This window comes from Hydra viridissima, unplaced genomic scaffold, assembly GCF_058129835.1.
Source record: "Hydra viridissima isolate aposymbiotic clone 2 unplaced genomic scaffold, HvirCarnegie_v1 scaffold_18, whole genome shotgun sequence".
Taxonomy (NCBI): domain Eukaryota; kingdom Metazoa; phylum Cnidaria; class Hydrozoa; order Anthoathecata; family Hydridae; genus Hydra; species Hydra viridissima.
The window spans coordinates 840,611-862,658 of NW_028324317.1; the positions used below are offsets into that span (position 1 = coordinate 840,611).

The 22,048-nt window shown below is 31.1% G+C and overlaps 1 protein-coding gene, 1 long non-coding RNA gene and 1 pseudogene across 2 annotated transcripts in view; 2 read left to right on the forward strand and 1 right to left on the reverse strand.

Annotated features, from left to right (window-relative positions):
- LOC149876724 (uncharacterized) overlaps window positions 1-22,048 on the reverse strand; it is a 316,490-nt gene that overhangs the window by 115,566 nt on the left and 178,876 nt on the right. The gene's annotated exons all lie outside the window — the stretch shown is intronic.
- LOC149876730 (uncharacterized) lies at window positions 7,347-11,218 on the forward strand (annotated as a pseudogene).
- On the forward strand, window positions 12,540-17,603 carry LOC149876731 (uncharacterized). Its single transcript, XM_090075047.1, has 5 exons — window positions 12,540-12,654; window positions 12,857-12,942; window positions 13,599-13,651; window positions 13,725-13,979; window positions 14,995-17,603. The coding sequence occupies exons 2-5, from the start codon at window positions 12,914-12,916 to the stop codon at window positions 17,352-17,354; spliced, it is 2,697 nt and encodes an 898-aa protein (XP_089931173.1). The 5' UTR covers window positions 12,540-12,654; window positions 12,857-12,913; the 3' UTR covers window positions 17,355-17,603.

Below are 22,048 nucleotides of genomic sequence, written 5' to 3' on the forward strand. Positions count from 1 at the left end.
CTACCGCAGACTTGAGTTTTAAAGTTCATACTTTTTAGAAGAACCTACTCCAGCCAACAATCCAGTTGCTAGAGCTGGAACAACTCTTGTTGCAAGTGTACTTCCAAGCATACCTAACAAAGGTAAAAGAGCTCCTATAAATCCTCCTTCTACTTTTGAGTTGTGCGCTAGCTGCCTTTGGCTTAGTGTAAGTGTAACACCTGTACCATTCTTGTACGCTTTTATAATTTTATTCAATTGAGAAGAAGTTAATGCAAGCACATGATTACCGTTTTGATGAACTTAGAACAAGCTTACAAATTATCATAAAGAAGTAATGCATAAATCTTGGTTTAAAGCTATTTAAAAGAGTTTGAGATACCTCAAGTTACAAGTCGAAGAGTTTTTTGACCTCTTTGATGTGGCTTAAAATTCAAAAATTCAAAAAACCCTAACGGTTTTAGTTTTTTCTCTTCCAAAAAACAAAGTTCTTTTTAAAAAATTAAAACCAATTAAAAATATTTATATATAATTAATTTACTTATATACATGCAGTATAGGACATTGCAACTACACATAAAAATCATGTAGGACATTGCAACTACACATAAAAATCACCCAAGGAAAAAATAAGTGAAGATATTACAGGATATCAGTTAATTTACAACAAAGTTGTATATTATGTAAAAACTGCTTTTAAGGAAATTTTATTACCATAAGCTTAATTGGATTTATATGATAGTAAGCTATACAAAACTTTAATACAGATATATGATATGAATTTAAAATTAGATCTGTATTTATAACCGCGAGTATATTTTTCAGATTTCATATAAAAGGAGTATGCCACGTGGCATGATGCTGACACTGTATATTTCATATGCATCTGTAAAAAGCCATGTTATGTTAAATACTAAAACAAATATTAAAAATGCAGAAAGAGAATAACAAATATTTCAAAGTCCTAAAACATTCCTTAGCTATGAACCCATTTTAATAGGGAGAGAACTTCAAGGAGGTACGTACCTTGAACATATTGAACAGTGTTAGATAAGGATCCTCTGACTCAGTTAAGATTAACTTATTGGGACAGACCATTTCAGCAAGTCAAATTTTGCTTCTGACACATTTTTAGACAAATGACAAAACAGTAATAACTTTAGTTATAATGATCAGCAAAGATTTTACTGTCTGCTTCAAATACTTTAATTTACTAAACATTTCCTTATTTCTCATGTGAAAGATAATAGACATTTTGATTGATTAGACTATGGACTTATAGATCAATTTTATAGGAAAAAAACTAAATTTAATTTCCTACAAAGTTTACATCAGGCAATGATTCTTACAAATAATTAAGGAACTGCACCTCTGCAATAGCTGTATTTCAATTATTAGCAGTATTAGAACAACTACAATATGTACCTTCAAAATTGAAAGATAATTTTTAAAAAGCATAGTTTCTGATTATTGAAATTATTGTCAAATGTTGTTCAAAGTTTAAATTGTAAAATAAATTTTTCATTATCGTTTGAAAAATATTATAGCCAGTGCGAACAACACCATGACAGTTTTTAGAGATCAAAATTAAGCTTAGAGCTTTTAAAACGTTTATCAGTCAAAAATGTATCAACATCTTGGATCTTTTGTTGTCTGTATTTTTGGCGTTTAAACATAGAAACTTAGTATAACACAAGTGGTATCATTAATTTAGGATATTTCAATAGAACCATTGACTAAAAATACTTTGGATTAAAAAAAAGCGATTGAAAGTTATTTTTACCTCCTCGTGGTGAACTACTCGAAGGATTTATGTCTAAAAGAGAATGCGACGGCCGTCGTTCATAAATGAAAGCTGGTTTATTATCGCACACTCCTCCTTCAATAAATCTCGATGTTAAGAATTTTGAAAAACTTTTTAAAATTTAGTTTAAGTACAATTAAAATGAGTTTTTTTTTAAAAAACAATTTTTAAATTTGAATTAACTTTGAACAAAATTTAAACAGAAAATTGGAAATAAAGATTTTAAAATAAAATCACTTTTATTTTAAATGTTACAAAAATCATTTTATTTAATTTTACGGAACCGGGAGTCCCTATTTTAAATTTACTCTCATTAAATGGCTTTATACAAGAAGACACAGAAATAATCTTTAAAAAAAAAAAAAAAAATCAAAAACATTTTGGTATACTTTTATCAGTTCTCAGTAAATATAGTTTTCTCTGCCGCCCTCTGCAGGAGGTGCTGAAAGCCACTATAATAGTTTCTTTTCCTGAATACTTGAATATGTTTCTGAACAAATCTGATGAATCTGAACAATATAATGAACGAGCGAAGTAACCACCGAATTTCCCGCTTCAATCAATTTTACAAAACTGTCATCTCATTTTTAGGGCAATCCTAAGACGAAGGATGATTTAACAAAGGCTGCAACAGACGTACGAAAGTTTCGTAAATCTTCCACCGTTTAACATTCCATCGTTTAAAAATGGACTTCCAACTGAACATTGGTAAAGTATTCCTAAAAAAAAATCCTGAAATAGTTCTTCGTATCCATGATTCTATTAGCAGAGCAGCAGCAATTGTTCCAGCCAGCAGAATCAAGAGATTTTTTAAAAGATTTTCACAATTTTTTAGAAAGGAATGGTTTGTTTAATGTCTTTGATTGTCCAGATGCTTTCAACATGATGAGACAAAATTTGAATTGCAGCCAAGCACAAAGAGAGTTCTTTCAAGGAAAGGTGCGAAAACAGTATACAAAGTTAATTCATTAAAACCTTACCTTAAGAAAACATTACTGGCTGCCATTGCTATTGGTTCTATGTAAGCATCAGCGTCTCGTTAGTTTTTTATTCAAGACGAGACGAGACTAGACAAGACGATATTATCCTGGACACAATTTTTAAATTCCGAGACAAAATTATTGTCCCGATTTACAACTTTATTCCGGGACAGTGTTTTCCTTTGTCTCGTTGTTTTTTTTCAGGACATTTCTCGTCTCGTTACGCTTTTCCCGGTTCAGCATCGACCCTGAGTGGTCACCTGTGGTCGATGTTGACCCAGAATCAAAAGATACGAGACGAGGCAAATGTATACGATTTTTTTTTTAGGTCACAGGAAAAGAAAAAGGTTTCTAAAAGCCAGAAAGAATCTATGCTATCGAACACAGAGTATCACTCAACTTCGTGGTGACATGGAGCATATGGTTTACCTTGCAGTTAACAGTCAGCCTTTCTTCATCTGTGACTCTATCCCGTTCCAAAGACTGCTTGCCCACTTTGACTTGAGGTGTAAGGTTAAAAGTGGTGCCTGCATGGCTCGCTTCAAGTTACCTCTCCTCTACAGGAATCTGCAGATGGCCATGAAGAGGTTGTTGGACAAGGAGCTTCCTCATTGCGACCGAGTTGCGATCAGCACTGACATCTGGACCTCACGCAACAACAATCCATTCATAGCGGTGACTCTTCATTACATCACCGAGGAGTTTGTTCTACGAAAAGTGACTTTTGTAGAACAAACTCCTCGGTGGAGTTGTTCCATTTCCAGGTAAGCACACTAGTCAGAACATTGCTACTTATAATTTCAAATGTTTTCTAAGAGTTTAAGATTTCATGCGAAGTTTTATGCGAGTTTTTATTTTAGCTTTTGTTTCAGTACCCTACAGAAAGATCACTGCTCCTTGTGCTAACAGATGGAACTCTGTCCAGATGATGCTCCAAGACATTGACCATACCCAAAGTGTGGTGACAAAAAGGAATGGACCACACCTATTCCTACAGATGACCAATTTGAGCTGGTTGCAACCATTCTGCCACTCCTGACCACAGGCCGAATCATCTCTGAGTCAAAGTCGAGTGATAAGAGAATTGCAATGGATTGAGCACTGACAGCCATTGTTCATCTTGTGGAAAGGTGTGCTTCTCTGAGGGTCAAAAAAATTAGAAAGAACAGTGTCACTGGAGTAGGTCCTTCAATGGTTGAGCTCATTGCAGAATTGAAGAAACGGGTCAAAGTTAAACGATCTTTTTAAAAATTATTTGAATTTAAACAGTTTTAGATTAAAGTAAGCGAAGTTATACGAAGTTTACTCAACGTTTCACTTTCTTCCTTCCTTTTAGACTGTGTCCAGTCAATTCAGGCAGACCAATACTACAGCTGAGGGTCTTCCGATTACCGTTGAGTGAGTAAAACTCAGAAAAACAACTGTGATAGATTCGAAGGTTGATGTCCTTGACTGGTGGAGGACACGTCGCAGAGAGATGCGCATCTTAGCAAGACTTGCACGAGAGTATTATTGCCTGCAAGCCTCAAGTGCTTCAAGTCAGCGGGCCTTTAGTGAAGCTGGACAAGTGATCAACAATGCAGCTTGCCTCCAAAAATCTCCAGGATTGTTGAACTGGAAAGGCGAGACAGACATCATTTAGGCTACCAAGGCCAGGAACTAGCACAAAAAAATGAGAAGGAAAGACTGGAAGTGGACAGCTAAATATTCTTTACTAGGGTGGCATGCTAGGATTATTTTAGAATTTTTTCACATGTTTAAGGTATTGGATTTTTGAAATCTAGAACGATTATTAAATAAATACAAGGGTCTTAGAATATCTTTTGTTGATTCTGTATTTTTGTTAAGTTACTGAAGTGTATACTTCAAATTTTCATTATTTTGAAATTAGAACTTAGAAGGGCAGAGATTGCAAGCATATACCAAACCGGTTATCATTTCACTTACTTTTTATCGATGTCTTTGAACCTGAACATTGGTACCTTCTCATTGATTGTGATTTTTTCCAAATCTAAGGGATAGAGCAGGAGTCTAGGAGAATAGAAGGGAAGAGCATAATACCACTAGTACAGCCAAATACAAGTTCAACTTAAAATATAGCTTATCACTTCACTTAAAAGTTTTTGCTTATAGAACTTGAAGTTGAAGTCAATAAACTTGAAGTCATTGAGCTAAAACCGGAATGGAGTTACGCGACGGTCGTTTGTTTACTTATTGTATGCACTCGTTTCGTTTACTCGAACGATTTCGAAGACAGTAAAATTTTTGGAAGCGAATTTGAAAGCCTTAAAAAATTTTAAACAATTTTAAAACACGCCGTTTTCGAGTTCATACAACTTTTTACGATTTTAAAAACCGCGAAAATATAGGGTAGACCGGGGCACGTTGGCCCTAGGGGCAGGATGGCCCTTTTGAGTTAGTTCTATGACTATGCGCTTCGGCGCGCTAGGAATCAAGGGGAAGGTCGACAGCACTCCTCCCTTCATTCCTCAGAAGTATCACTGATATCTGAGCACAGTTGCCAGTGTTGTATCTTTTTATAGATTTTGGATAAGCTGAAGTATATTTTGAACAGTTTGCTTGATGTGTTTGTGTTCACCAGTCTTCAACAGTAGTGCTATAGGTAAGTATCTTGTTTGAAGTTTAAAGCCTAAGGATTATTTTAATATACAACGTTACACAGTATCTGTTGATGGGTTAAGAAAAAAGTAATTTTTACTCTAAACATGGCGATGGGGCAGGTTGACCCAGCACAAACGAGGCACGTTGGCCATGTGGGCTAACGTACCCCGTTTACGCATGCACATTTTTTAATTCATATTAAATTGTTTGTGATGGAATAAAATGCCAGTGATAGAATGTTTTTATTAAAACGCTAATCTGACTGAGACTTTTTAGCCAGTTTCAAAACATTAGATAAGAATTAAGCCTAATAAATCAATTAGGTATTTAATAATTTTGTTAGAATCTCATACTATGTTGGGAATATGTAAATTTATGTAAGAATGTAACAACAGTAAGTAATTTTGTTTTTGTAGTATTAAAAAAATTAAATATGTAAACATGTAATATTAATAAGTAAATATTACATATTTAAAAAAGTTAATATGCAATATAGTACCTAATTGTAAGTTTCAACACACATCAGTTATAAACCAGCTTTCAAATATGTCAGGGAAGATATATCCTTATAAATAATTGGGCATTTAATAATTTTGTTAGTGCAATCAAGGTTTCATAGTGTGTAGGTAATGAAAAATAATCACTATTTACTCTATATTATATGTATGTATATAAAAGATTTGATATATATATATATATATATATATATATATATATATATATATATATATATATATATATATATATATATATATATATATATATAATCTTTTATATACCTTTCATATTTAAAAACATAACTAACATGTAATTAATATGAAATATATTAAAAAAAGTAAAATTTAAAAAACTGTAAGTATGTAATATAATATTTAACACGTAAGTTTTACAACAATTCTACATTAATAATGTAGAATTGTGTAATCAAAGTATAATGTAACATTATACTTTGAATATATTTTTAGATCTAACTAAAAATGGTGCGAAACTATGTTCGCAAGTCAGAGCGAGGAAAAGTGTCACAAGATACAATGTTACTTGCAGTAACACAAGTTACAGAATATAAAAGATCAATAAGAAAAGTTAGTATGGAGTTCAATATCCCACGGAAGACTTTAGGAAGATATTGCAATAAGTACAATGGACTACCTTCTGTTAGTAATGCTTCTGTTCAAACTGAGGTGATTAATGAGAACTCAGTGATTCCTTCATTTTCTGATAATAAAAATGAATGCCAGATTGTTGCTACTGTTGACATGCCTGAGCCAAATGAAGTTAATGAAGTAACTACTATACTAAGAGATCTACGACCTCCTAAATCAAACAGAAAACCTTGGAACAAATTTGGCTATGCCAAAAGATTTCAGGTATGTTAATTTTTGTGTTTAATTACTGATTTGAATTTGATAGTTTGTTTCTATAACATTAGTAAAGACCCATGCACTCATTGTTAACTGTAAAACACAACTGGAATAATTAAAAAGAATTTTTATGCAATGTGTAGGCTAATTCTATTTTCTTTTCAGGTATTTGAACCTGAGCAGGAAGACTTGCTTGAGCAATACCTTATGAAAGCAAGTGACATATACTATGGTCTTTCTCCTAAGGAGGTCAGACGATTTGCATATACATATGCTCTTGCCTGCAGCAGAAAAATTCCCCAATCATGGACAGAGATACAAGTTGCAGGTTGTGATTGGTTTGCAGGATTATTGAAGAGGCATCCAAAACTTTCTATTTGTTCTCCTCAAGCAACAAGTTTAGCCCGCTGCACTAGCTTTAATCAGCATAATGTTAAATTGTTTTTTGACAACTTAAATAATGTTTTGACAAGGTTGAAAGTGACCCCTGCAGACATATGGAATATTGATGAGACCGGAATTACGACTGTGCAACGACCAGACCGTATTGTTGCTCGTAGAGGCTTTCCCCAGATAGGTCGAGTAACATCTGCTGAAAGAGGAGCATTAGTGACTATGGCTTTGGCAGCTAATGCGATTGGTAATTGTGTGCCCCCATATTTTATCTTTCCGAGAGTTAACTTTAAGTCCCACTTTATTCGTGATGGACCAATAGGTTGTGATGGATCAGCCCATTCCTCAGGCTGGATGACAGAGAAAAATTTTTTAAAATTTATCAAACATTTTGCCATTCACACACGTTGCTCAAACAACCGTCCTTGTCTAATTTTGATTGACAACCACAGCTCTCATCTTGATGCACCAGTTCTTGATTTTTGCAAAGAAAATGGGATCACACTTTTATCCTTTCCAGCACTGTAGCCATAAGCTACAGCCATTGGATAGAAGTGTTTATGGTCCTTTTAAAAAGTTTGTTAACTCAGCATGTGATGCGTGGATAACTGTAAACAAACGACCTATGACTATCTATGATGTACCTGGTATAGTAAGAACAGCACTTCCTAATGCTATTACTCCAAGGAACATAATGAGTAGTTTCCAAGTAACTGGAGTTTATCCATTTAGCAGAGATATTTTTTCAGAAAGTGACTTTTTGCCGTCGTATACATCAGATAGACCAGATCCTGATGTTGATTTCTCCATTGCAGATCTCAATAAATCGACTGCCTCTCTGTCTACTTCAAAGGAAGAAAATTTTCCAGATTTAAATAAAATACCAGGTGCCACTCCTAACCCTTTACTTTCACCATCTCCTGAAGAAGTAAGGCCTTTTGAAAAAGCTAAGCCTCGAAAACAGAGAATAAATAGGCCTAAAAATCGGAAACGAGTTTTTGCTATATTAACAGATACCCCTGTTAAAAAAGCCTTGGAACATGAACAGAAGACATCAAAAGAAAACAAAGAAAGGGCTTTGAAACAAAATAAAACGTTTACTAAAAAGCTATTCTCTACCAAAATAGGTGATCCAGATAATTCTAAAACCAGCAAGATTCAATCTTGTCAAACTAAGAGAAAGAAACCAAACAAGAAAGATGAGAAAGATGAGATTGAAGATGAGAATGAAGATGTTTTGTGTCTTAGATGCCTCAAACCTTTCTCAAACAGTCTTCCAGGTGCAGAGTGGATTCAGTGTTCAATCTGCCATCATTGGGCACATATGACTTGCGTAAAAAAAGAACTCAAGGGTCTATTTTTTGAATGTTTATACTGTAATGATCTTTAAGTCCCATTAGATGAAGATAGTGACTAATCTTTGACTAAATATTATAATGTATGTAACCATATTAAATGCTATGATAAGATAACGATTGTTCATTTATATATAATTGCTTTCACTGTATGCACCTTTCTTACCTCAAATTTAACTAGAAATTATTTTGAGGGCCGATCTGCCCCAACCCATGGGCCAACTACCCCAAGTAAGGGGCACATTGGCCCAAGGAACATCACCTTAAATAAAGCATTTTAAAAATTTTCACAAGTTTATTTAAGCTTTTAATAAAAGATTTTTTTATTTTATATAGTTTTAGCAACCTTCTCCCATAAAGAAACAAAATAAAACACGAAATGCGAAAAAGTTAGGAATCAAAGAAAAAAAAGCGGGCCAACGTGCCCCGGTCTACCCTACTTTATATGAAATAATACGATTTTGAAAACCGTCATATTAAATTTTTTATGACTTTTTACGATTTTGAAATCTGCCAAAATATATTTTATTCGAATACGAATTTAAAAACTATTTAATTCAATTTAATACAACTTTTAACGATTTGAAAACACGTTCACACACGAGTTTAAGCGACGTCGAAGCTTCGACTTCGAAACACATCGATTGTTTTATCTCTAGTTGTTACCAAACCAAACCCGAACTTTAAAATTGCTGGGAACGAACCGAATCAAACCAACTGTCCTAACCCTAACCAAGCCAAATAGAGGTTTGCAAAAGTGAAAAATTCGCAATTCGCATATCACCACAATACATAGCCTAATACATAACATACCGTGAGGTTAGAATTATTTTATTTTCTCATTTTTAATGTTGGGAAAAAATGAAATAGTAATTTTAGTAAGTAATAATTACTTTTAAAATATATTTATTTTTTAAATTTTTTTCTAAATAATTTGTTTAAATAAAAATTACTTAAAGCATAAGTTATTACTTTTTTAAAAACGTTTTTAAAAACTAAAATTCTGAGTACTTTTTACTTTTAGAAAAAAATCAAAAACTCTCTCCCAATGTTTAAAATGGGAAATAGAACAAAATAATTGTAACCTCGCGATAAGTCTACAATACATAACATTACTAACCAAAATCGAAATGTTGTTTTTTAAACATTTGTAATATCGAGTTGTTGTTATCATTCTGAGTTTTTATTCATATCTCAGTATCGATTACATAAATAATACATAATATTTATAATAATTACATAATATTTTAGTAATAATGAGTAACAGTAAACTAACTCGTAAATGGACTAAAAACGTGTTGGAGAAATTAATTACAGACGGAGCGGCAAGCTTAGTACCTACATAATGGACAAAGAGTAAATGTTGGACACGCTTCCGTTGCGTTGAAGTTGGGGATGAGGTTTGTCCCTAGACTTACTGCATATATGATTATTTAGTTTTATAAATATATCAGTTAATCAATAATCACCTGCATTTCTCAGGCATTTCATGTTGCACACAATACCAAACTAAGCAGAATTCAGGTTTGATAATTAACTGAATATTAAATGCTAAATAGAGTCAATTGACCTTAGTTACAATACATTTTATTTGAGTTTTGTATAACTGCGAGTGATCATGTAGTGATCAACAGGTTGTCAAGGAGTTTGCCGTTTGTAAGCAGTGTGGATTATGGTTGCCAGTGCCATTAGGTCATACTACAACTCTACAAAGACATAATACATCACACATCAATGAGATCAATACATAACCAGGACAATAAAAAATGACAAGCTTTATACCTAAAAAGACAAATTATAATAATATAGTTATAAATATAATCAGCGGATCTTGCTTTTTTCTATTAATTGTTTAACTTTTCACCTGTTACTTGCTGCCATTGATAGCAAAATATATTTGTTACAAGATGTTAACAATATTTTAGAAATACAATGTTTTTGTAGTACAAAAAAAAAGCCATTATGTATTGCTATGTATTTAATGTCTATTGTTTATTGCTTTATGCTTTACAGGCAAACGTGAAAATGCTCAACGTGCAGCCGTGTGCATGATTGCTAAAGACATTCAGCCATTCTCACGTGTTCAGGATGATGGGTTCCGTCACTTTGCTCAAACAATGATTGATATTTGATCGAAGTATGAATCGAAGTATGCTTTTTAAAACACTAGTTCCAAAGTTTTACAACTAATGTATTCAAAAGCTGAAAGACAAACTTGCTGGGGTTACTCATATCGCAATAACAACTGATCACTGGACCGATGACATTCTAAAATACTCTTCTCAGACTTTTAAATCACATTACTTAAACAGTAGTTATTGCCTTGTAAGTAAACGTGATGGATTATTTGAGTTTAGTGAGTCTAAAACTGGGATTGCCGTAAAAGTAAAGAAAACTGAAATACTTAAAAGGCTTATCCCTCAGACAATAAAAAGTGACAATTCGGTATTTGTAACTGACAAAGGGAGTGATATGAAGTCGGCTTATCGCAATGATGTTGGACTTAGCTGTGCAGGTCATAATCTGAATATAACTGTTGAAAAGACTTTGAAATCCCTTGGTGCTAATTTAGTTCATGAAATGATCAAGACTTTAAAGGAAATGGTGGGCTACTTCAAACAAAGTGGGAAAAACCAGCAACTAAATCACACTCTCAAACAGGATACCTTGTATCTACTAAATATTATTTTATCGGCCCTTGATATATGGCCGATGCTATTTTGACATCGGTCAGTCTTTAAAATCAATAGTTCAGACAGTGACAGTGTGCGTGATATATATTATTGAATGAAATATATTATTCATCCTTTGCACAAGCAATCATCACTTATTGTTCCTTCTTACAAATACTTGTCTTTCGTCAATACAGAAGATTGCAATTTTGTTTATTCAGAGATGCGTAGTATGGTAGACAAAATAATTTCCTTACCAAATCATGTGATACGCAAGGACTCAGGCACTACAGATATAGACAGCTTTAGTGAATGCAGTCATTCAGATCAGCTGCCTTCTTGAAAAAAAAATAAAGCTGATCCTGAATCGTATGATTTGCTGGCAGACCTTAAAACAGCTGCCGTTTTTTGTTTAAGGTCGACAGTAATGAAATAAGACATAAGTTTGAAAAATTCTTGCCTTTGCCCGTGACAGCATGTGATGAATTGCAATTCTGGAAAGACGATGACCGTGAACACAAGCCTCCGATGAAGGCATTAATTGGTAGAAAGTTGTTGGCTATTCCTGCTACAAGTACTGCCAGTGAAAGAGTGTTTTCAGTGTGTGGGGTTTACTATGAGTGAGCGCAGGGCTCGCCTAAACCCAGAAACATTAGAAATGCTGATAATTCTCAAATACAACATGCAGTCCTGATTACTAGACTGACAGTACGCTACTTAAGCTACCATTATCTGTGTTGCAATTGTGTGCAGCAATTAGCAATTAGCAACTTCATTGTTTTTTGAACTTTTGAAGTTGCAGTAAATTGCAAGTTATTTTAAATAAATTGCAATGCTTTAGCTACTAAATATTACTTTAATTTATTTGTGTTTTATCATTGTCGATGCAAAGCTTTGTAACTAATAAAAAAACAGTTGTGTTGATACCGAACCGAACCCAAACTTTACTTGATACCGAACCGAACCAGAGCTGTGCTTATCGAACTCGAACGTTATATATAAACGAATCTATTCCGAATTTTAAAAAAAGGGTTCGATTGCCATCTCTATTAGTAATGCGTTGTGCAATTCTTGAGGGCTTGTTGTAAATATGAAAACTTTTTTTGCTTTAAAAATATAATTCCATCCTCTTATTTTGTTAAGCCATATTGTTTGATTAAGACTCTCACCCACCGACGGCCATTGTTGTATAAAAAATAAAATAAACTAACAAAATTATAAAAAAACCAACCATCATCAAGAAAGTTGCTGACTGTTGATTTTATAAAAATTTTGTCAGTTTATTTTATTTTATATAGCAATGGACGTCGATGGGTGAGAGTCTTAATCAAATAATAGGGTTTAACAAAATAATAGGATGGAATTATATAGTCAGTTGACTTGAAGCGATTTTAAGTGAAACTTCCAACAACTAAAGAATATAATTAAAACTAAAAACTAAATTAAGAAGTCACCGATCTCAGTTTGTTTCATCGCAGATTTCGCTTGGTAGTTTTTCATTATAGGAGACCAGTTCAAACCTTTTATTTGATTTAACTGCCTTTTTGCTGTCTATGTTTTTTTGTCACGTTGAAATCAGCAAGTGAAGAATTTAAAACTGAGTCTTTCTGTTGCATGACTCAGTTATAAATTCTTAACGTGCTGGTTTCTATCAGTTCGAGAAAAACTGTAGAATTCAACACTTGTTTAGTCGATCAACCAGCTACTCACATAACGATCGCAGAAAAGATTATTTTCAATTAAAAAAATGGAGATACTAGAGGAAGAAATGAACCGGTACGTCATCTACTTTTGTTCTACTCTTGTTATTTGTTACCTGATTTTTCAACAAATTTAGTTTCATAGTCAGAAAAGCCGGGGAACAAAGAGGAAAATATGAATTTACAGAAGTGAATAAGGCAGGATGAAGTGAGAGTACATAAATAATAACAAAGTTTGTATCTGAATAACAGATGTTGAATATGAAATACAAAACTGTTCTTTAATAGTTACTATTGGTTTATTAATCCTTATTTCAAAACAATGCCACAAGTCCTAATTTATGCAAATTTCAATCGTGCAGATACTGCTGAATTATTCAGTATTGCTCAAGTTTTTTTTTAAAACAGTTGCTTTAGGAAAGATGGATCATTGGCATCTTTTTTGTTCTTAAGGTGCAGAGTCCCCGTAAGTCAAGTCACTTTAACAATCAATAAAATGCTTTCCATCAAAAGGAAAGTTACGGGGAAGGCAAATTTGTTTCAGTGACTAAGGGTGTTCCTGAAATATCTAATATCAAAAGGTTTGTTTCACTTCTAAAACTGCTCTAATTTATTTTGAAGCAGCACCTATTTCTATGTACTCGTTTATTAACTGCGAAAATGGTTTACTGACGAATTTAAGAGCGTTTTACTGAAATATATCATAGCAATTAAAGGACTTCTTTTTTGTAGAACGGCTTTAAAAGACGAAGTTGTCATGGAGAACAAGTTGGACGATATAAAGAGTAATAAAATATTTTTAACATTTCCCATTTGAGACAGATTTTCGATTTTCAAAAAAAAAACCTTCTCTTTTAGTTGAAAAGTTTCCACAAGATGTGTTTACAACGCTAGCTGATTTGTTGACTTATGATTGGCAAAAGTTTGCTCGATGTCTTTCGGTTGATGACTCAGCAATCGATAATGTAAAAGATGAATTTGAAACGACGAGAGAACAAACTTTGCAAATACTGAACCAGTGGCGTAAGAATAATTCATCGAAAAAATGGCGAGATGTGAAAAGCGGATTACTTTTTTGCAACCGTAAAGATTTGATCAGTGAATGCGAACGAAGTAGGTATTTTGAGATTGATAATTTTTGTGCCGCTGTTGCAAGCCGATGTTCTCCTGCGGCCCCTGAATATTTATTAGAGATTAAAAAAAAACAAACACAAAATACACAAAAAAAGTTAAAACACTACAGACCGTTAAAAGATTTTTTTACCAAAATCGAACATTTTTAAAAAAGACACTTTCCTTAATTTAGCAAATTTGTCACAAATCTTTCGGGCCTTTTGATCAGCAAAATCATTTAGCAATTTTGCGGATTAAATTCATACTTGAATTAAGTTCAAAAAAGGTCTATTTATAGCATTATTACATTTAATTACTAAGTTTATTTCAAATATGAAGTAAAAGTTGAGTGTGACTCGCTAACTTGATTTTTTTTGCAGCCCTCCTGCATTGCACGATTATAACCTCCCACCCTCACCTAAAGGTTAATGCTCCATAAACTTCTAACGAAGAAAAGTTTTTTTCAACTTTTTCAAAATACTTTTATAAGAAAATTGACTTGGATTTCGAAAATATAACTGTATTGCGACGAGGCTCTCAAATTAAACTTCAAAATATTCCTCTGGGAGTATATACATGTAAAATGCTTTTTCTAAAAAAATCTGTAATTGCTTTTAATAGCGTGAATGGAATTGCTTGAAAATAAAACAAACTTACAGACAGAATATTTCATCATAATAATAGCAAGCGTATTATATGTTACATTCAGCAGATAATGAGAAATTTTTTTTAATAGAAATTGTTGATTTAATCGTCATTTAAGTCTTAGATTTATGTTAGAAGTATTAACAATGTTGAGCAAGTATATGAATGGATTCGCCCGATTTCCGGCTGCAAAAATTCATACACAGCTTAAAAAATGTTTCTTGAAGAACCTATTTATCTTCGAGATATTATGTTCAAACTATCAAAAACAAAAAATGTGAAATACGAAATGCCGTTCAAAATATAACTTCTAAATATTCCTCAAAAAATGTCACCGTGCAGTTAAATATGAAAAGTTTTTGTCTTTTAGAGTTAATATCCCGACACTCCATTTTCGGTATCCTGCCGCCGACAAAAGCCTTCTTTTCACGTGACGATGAACTTAATCAAATTCATAAATACGTGTACCAAACAAACGATTCGGGTAAATCAATCACGGTTTTAACTGGAATGTCTGGAATAGGAAAGACTCAGCTCGCTAGAAAGTATGTAGCATTTTATAACGACCATTTTGAAAGTATTGTGTGGGTGGATGCAGCATTTGATAAAATACAAGTTTCTATGACTAATCTCTGTCACCAACTAGGGTTAAGCGTAAGAGATTCTCAATGCGATCAGTTCAATATTGAAGTAGTTTCTAGAAAAATACATCACTATTTTGAAAGAGAAAAAACACTTTACATTTTCGATAACGTCGACGATGAGAGTGTGAAGAATTTTGAAAAATACGTATCAAACAAAAAAAATGCATTTACTTTGGTAACATCGCAATGGAGATCGTGGTCTACCGATGTTAATCAAGTGCAAATTAACTCTTTCTCGCCTCAAGATGCGTTTCTTTTCGCAAAAAGAAATATTAAACAAATATTAACAAACGATGACGAAACATTAAAAGAAATAACCAAAGTGCTTCAATATCATCCACTCGCCATTAATCAAGCTATTCTCTATATAAACAACAACAGCGTTTCTTTGCAGGAATATTTAGATCTTTTTCGATCATATCCTTTCGAAATGCTGGAGGAAGGTTTCCCCACTGAAGTGGAAACAAAGTTTATTACAACATCAATTAGCATAGTATTAACCAAAATAGACACGTCGAATGAAAAATCAGTGGAAATTTTAAACCATTTATCGTATTGCGACGGTCAACACATTACAAAAAAGTTTATTCACGGTATTTCAAAACACCTGAAAATAAACGAAGAGCTTTTGATAAATCGAACAATAAGTTTACTAGTAAGTTATTCGTTGCTTGATCGTTTCGACGATGACAATGATAGGTACGCGATGCACGAAATGACGCAGTTAGCAAGTAAATGTTATCAAAAACGCAAAGAAATAACAGAAATATGCAACGAAAACATCGCCCGTTTTCTAAAATTAGAGTTGGAAGTGGTAAAGGAACACGTTGACGATGGGAAGCACATCTATAACCATTTCATCCATATGTTTTGTATTAATAAACCAAAAATGTGTGAAGTGTTCCATCAACAGAGTTGGATAATCCGAACTTTCTTATTAAACAAAGGTTTCTTTCAAGAAGCAATTAATATAATCGATGCCATTGAAAAGTATAACATAAAATCATATGGAACTGAAAATGAAATAACTTTAAATACAAAACTTAGCATAGCAAGCTGTTTGAGTGATATGGGAAAATATAAAGAAGCATTAAAAATTTATTATCAAGTTGATAAAATACGAACGGATATTTTAGGTATCAATGATCCATCAACATTGGATACAAAAAATAATATAGCAAACTGTTTCTATCGAATGGGAAAATATAATGAAGCTTTAGAAATTTATTATCAAGTTGATAAAATACGAACGGATATTTTAGGTATCAATCATCCATCAACATTGAATACAAAAAATAATATAGCAAACTGTTTCTATGAAATGGGAAAATATAATGAAGCTTTAGAAATTTATTATCAAGTTGATAAAATACAAACGGATATTTTAGGTATCAATCATCCATCAACATTGAATACAAAAAATAATATAGCAAACTGTTTCTATGAAATGGGAAAATATAATGAAGCTTTAGAAATTTATTATCAAGTTGATAAAATACAAACGGATATTTTAGGTATCAATCATCCATCAACATTGAATACAAAAAATAATATAGCAAACTGTTTCTATGAAATGGGAAAATATAATGAAGCTTTAGAAATTTATTATCAAGTTGATAAAATACAAACGGATATTTTAGGTATCAATCATCCATCAACATTGAATACAAAAAATAATATAGCAAACTATTTCTATGAAATGGGAAAATATAATGAAGCTTTAGAAATTTATTATCAAGTTGATAAAATACAAACGGATATTTTAGGTATCAATCATCCATCAACATTGAGTACAAAAAATAATATAGCAAACTGTTTGAGTGAAATGGGAAAATATAATGAAGCTTTAGAAATTTATTATCAAGTTGATAAAATAAAAACGGATATTTTAGGTATCAATCATCCATCAACATTGGATACAAAAAATAATATAGCAACCTGTTTGAGTGATATGGGAAAATATAATGAAGCTTTAGAAATTTATTATCAAGTTGATAAAATAAAAACGGATATTTTAGGTATCAATCATCCATCAACATTGGCTACAAAAAATAATATAGCAATCTGTTTGAGAGATATGAAATAACTAGAAATTGAAGTTTTGAAAGATATGAAATGAAAGGTAGAAAATGAAAAATCAAGGGTTGTCAACTATTTTAATCGTTTTCCTAAATGTCGATTAATGTTAATTTATTAGAGTTATGTAAATAAGTTTTTATGATTTTTGCATCTTTTTTTTAACGGAAATTTTTTATCCAATGTACGATAAAAAGTTTGAAGATGATAGAAGTTGTAACAAAGTAAAGTTATGAAGGAGGAACCCATAAAAAAAAAAGACCTTGTATTGAGTTAATGAATGAATTTCTTAAATGCAAATGAATGAAAACTTTTTCGAAAGAGTGTAAAGTTAAAAATAATTTTTTTACAGCCGGAAAATTAGAAACGTGAAGTTTCAGAAAAAAAGGCCCTTGGGAGAAGTTTTAAATAAATTTCGAATGATGTTTTATGTAAAGGTGAAATAAAAAATTAAAAGTTCGATAGTTTTTTTATAACTTTGTTAAACTATTAAATTTTTTTTTTCGTTTGCAAATAAATTGTCGTAACTCATAATAATGTCATAATTAATATAATTAAATATTTTTCTTATAATTAAACTTTGCGTGAAATAATAATAAATTTCAAGTTGAACTTTCAACTAAAATTTCAACAAGAAATTTTAATTAGAAATTTAATTTAGAACTTTAATTTAGAAATGATAAACTAGAAATCAAAGTTAGAAACTTATATTAGATATAATTTCAGATTTTAATTAGAAAGTTAAATCAACAAAGTAAGTAAGAAATTAAACTTAGAATTTTAAAATAAAATTCTAAACTTAATAATTGATAAACTTGATAATAACTTTAATGTTTAAACTTAAAAGTTAAAAGTTTTAATTAGAAAGTAAAATTATTCAATTTATTTTCATTTAACATTATTTAATTTTAATAAGAAGTTTCAACTCATCTTCTGATTTCATCCACAAATCAGAAGTCTAAATTTAAACTTTAAACAATTGCTTTAATTTAGAAGTTCAAATTTAAAAAAACTAAAGAAAAAGCTCAAATTAGAAATTTGTATTAGAATTTTAAACTAGAAATTTGAATTCGAAACTTATTCCAGATATTAAATTAGAAAATCAAACTAGAAACTTAAACTAGAAATTTGAATTAGAAATTTACATAAAAAGATTAAGGTAAAATTTTTATTTAAATGTATTTTATTTTAATTAACTTAGATAATTAGAAACTTATGTAAGAAACTCAATTTAGAAAGTTAAACTAGAAATATTAATTAGACAGTTGAAGACTACACGGGAAGGATCGGCAGGGTCACTTTTTTTCATTTTGAGATAAATCATTATTAAACTTTTAAACCTTTATAAATTTCGAAGTTTTAGGAAAATTTAGAAAAACTTTAAATATGCATCAAATCATTTATTTGATTTGAATTCAAATACAAAATATGCTATTATGGTTAGTAAAGCTAAAAAGTGTAAAAAGTCGAAACTTTCAAAATGTGACCCTGCCGTTTCTTCCCCTGGAGTTTTCAGTTATATTAGCAAACTAATTAGATATAATAACGCGAGAATCAGAAAGTTTAATTTGAATCTTTTGTTCAAAACTTTAAATAAGTAACTTTAGTTAGAAAATAAATTAGAAATTCAAACAACAAATTTAAACTAGAAATTTAAATAAGTTGTTTATATTAAAAATGTAAATACAAATATTTAAAAAGAAATTTACATCAAAAAGTCGAATTATGAGTTTAAATTATGAATTTAAATTAGAACATTAAATTTAACATTTTAACAATAAGTTTGGAAAAAAAAAGTTTATTATTCGTTAAATAATTATAACAGAAAATTAAATCAGATATTTAAATTTAAAACCTAGATTAAAAAAAAAAAAAGGAAGTTAATAAAGTAAAAAGTTTAAAATAGAATTTCATGCTAGATATATAAATTAGAAATAAAAAATATAACGTTAAATTATAAATCTAAATTTCGAGACGATCCCCTCCCCTCCTGTTTGGACGTGGCTTCTAAAATCAATTCTTTGTTGCTTTACATTTAACTTTGTCAAAAAATGACAGAGTTCAAATTTCTTCAAAAAAGATTTTCTCGTTTAAGAATGACGACCGTTTAAAGTTATTTAAGGTGGGAAATTAAAAAAAGGGTGGGAAATTTAAAAAAGGTGGGAAGTTTAAACTTTTAATGGTCGACCTCCTAACCCGTAGAGGACCTTTGATCTAATTTAAGAAAGAATAAAAAAAAAATCATGATTTTAATAGGTGCTCAAGGTTGAGGACAGTTAGAGATTAGCTCAAATAGCTTTTCGCAAGTCATCCATATTTGACACTAATATAAACATACTAGAAAATTGAGTTTGCCTCATGCCTCTTAGTTATGCCTCATTTTATTTATCTTATACAACTAAATTCCTGAGCACTCCCCTAAAAAAAGTCATTTCTCTCCTGGTCCTTAATGAAAAAACTTGTTTTTTACATTTTTGAAATGAGAAAATGTTTTCCGATGCTTATTTTGAAAAATAATTCTGAGGACGTGTTGCAAGATATTAGAGTATGTTTCTATGCACCGTGGTTAGTAGACTTAGTTGCTTGTTTGAACTTTCTTTAAACTTTTGAGCGATCTTTTTATCTGATCTCAGATTAATGTCATATAAAAAAATTTTAATCGTAAAAATTTAAACATTTAATGCTAAAGTAAAAAAAAAAAATCTTTTTTTTTTGTAATTAATAAATTAAATTCAAGTTAAAAAGATTTTAGGATCAATTTGATCCTAAAATCTTTTTAACTTGATTTTGACTTTGATCCGATCAAACCAAAAGTTATACAATTTCGAGATTTTTAATATTGCAAAGTGTTTACAGACATCAAGCGCACTTATTACAAGTAGTGGGAGTATTTATAAGAACGTTCCCTTAAGTCGTCACTTTGCGATCTCATTTACTAGGTAAAGGTTCGGTAAATTACATAAACTCTCCAGTTGAATGATAACGCAAGTCGATAGACTATTCGGCTGAAAGAAACAAAAACATCAAGCTTAAATACAAAATGAGAACTTTCTTTGAAAAAAAAAATCAACAAGAAGCAGGTTTTCTTCAAAAATTATAATTAAAGGCAAGGTCAGCCTCCGAGAGTCTGACCTTGCCTTTAATTAACTTTTGATTAAAACCTGGTCCATTTTCATTTTTTTTTTAATGTAATATGCAAAATACAAGATTCAACTGGCATTTTAATATGTGCTAGAATTTTTTATTGCACTAAACCATTCAGTAAATTATATTAAGCATATCCATTCCTTCATCCATCTTTTCTAAAAGATAAAAACACAAATGACAGCAAAGTACTTAATCACCATGTTAAAATTGATCTGCGTTGTTGTTCGTTGGAGATTTTAAATAGTCTTATTACTCATTTGTTGGTTGTCATGGCTATCAAAATAGTGCTTTTCGTTTTGCATTTTACACCAAGCTACCTCGCGCGATCCAAAATTTTCACTAGTTTACATTAAAAAGCCATTCATTTTTCCTAGACTTTTTTGGTAACGAAACTCGGATACATGCTCCTTTAAAAGTTTTTAATTTTAGGTCTTTAGTTGCTTTAGTAAGATCAGTATGAAAAAGAGTTTTGTTTTTAAGTTAAAGTTAAGTTAAGTAAAGTTAATTAAGTTAAGTTAAGTTAAGTAAAGTTAATTAAGTTAAGTTAAGTTAATAAAGTTAAAGTTATGTTTTTAAGTAAAGTTAATTTAAGTTAAAGAGTTTTGTTTTTTGTTTTTTTGTTGTTAAGTTTACCAACTTTTATATTATTTTTACGTAAACTTTGTAATTTTTCTCTTACATATAAAATGAAGATCAAACAATCTTCATGGAATGATTCTTTAAACAAGCGCCAAAATAATCCATTACTATCTAATAAAAGAGTTAGTTGTTGATAAATCCTTGATGTGGTAAGACAACACTGTTAATCTACTCATTAATCCAGGGTGGCTTGATTAATGTAGACCATCGGTTTTTTGGAAAAGTTTATTTCAGCCATCTACAGGCAAGTGATTCTGCACTTATTGAGGTAGCAGCAAAATAAATGAATGTCAGGGCGACGTTTTTATAAATATTTTATTTAATGTTTGATTGTTTAGTTAAGTGTTATGATGAAGGTAAGGAAATAGGGAGGTATGGATTGTCGAGTTGTGTAGAAAGGTGTATGTGGAGGTTTGGATCGAGGTTAGTTGCGTTGGGGTTCCTTTTGATCAGAAAGGGCGATGCTTGGAAATAATTTGGTTAGGAATGGGCAAGGTTTAGTCGTTAAAGTGCTAAGGTTTTATTTGCCGTCTTCAGTATATTCTGTTGCATAATAAAACTCAGCAAATGTTCTATTAGTGTGTAATATTTAGCAGTCTTTTGCTCATGACGTGTATATAATACAAATAATATTCTCTTACACTTCTTGCAGAGTTCAATAATGTTTATATCAATTACCCCTCTTTTTCATATCTTCTTTTTTATTACAAATATCTCATCTTTTTTTTAATCTTCAGATTATTCTTTTTAAATCAATATTAAAATCTTCTCGTTTTCTTCATTTATTCGGCTGCTTATTAAACTGCTTGTGAGGCTGCTTGTTCATTAAAGTGTTTTTCTTATCACATAATTCTCTCTCTTTTAAAATCCTTCTTAAGACTTGCTTAAAACTTTCTCTTTAAAACTTGGCCTTCCTTT

What these genes read in the sequence shown, in the direction of transcription:
- LOC149876731 (XM_090075047.1), top strand. Translation starts at nt 12,914, where the DNA reads ATGGAGATACTAGAGGAAGAAATGAACCG. An exon ending in CAAGTTGGACGATATAAAGA is followed by an intron (nt 13,652 to 13,724) that starts GTAATAAAATAT and finishes CTTCTCTTTTAG; the next exon opens with TTGAAAAGTTTCCACAAGAT. An exon ending in GATCAGTGAATGCGAACGAA is followed by an intron (nt 13,980 to 14,994) that starts GTAGGTATTTTG and finishes TTTGTCTTTTAG; the next exon opens with AGTTAATATCCCGACACTCC.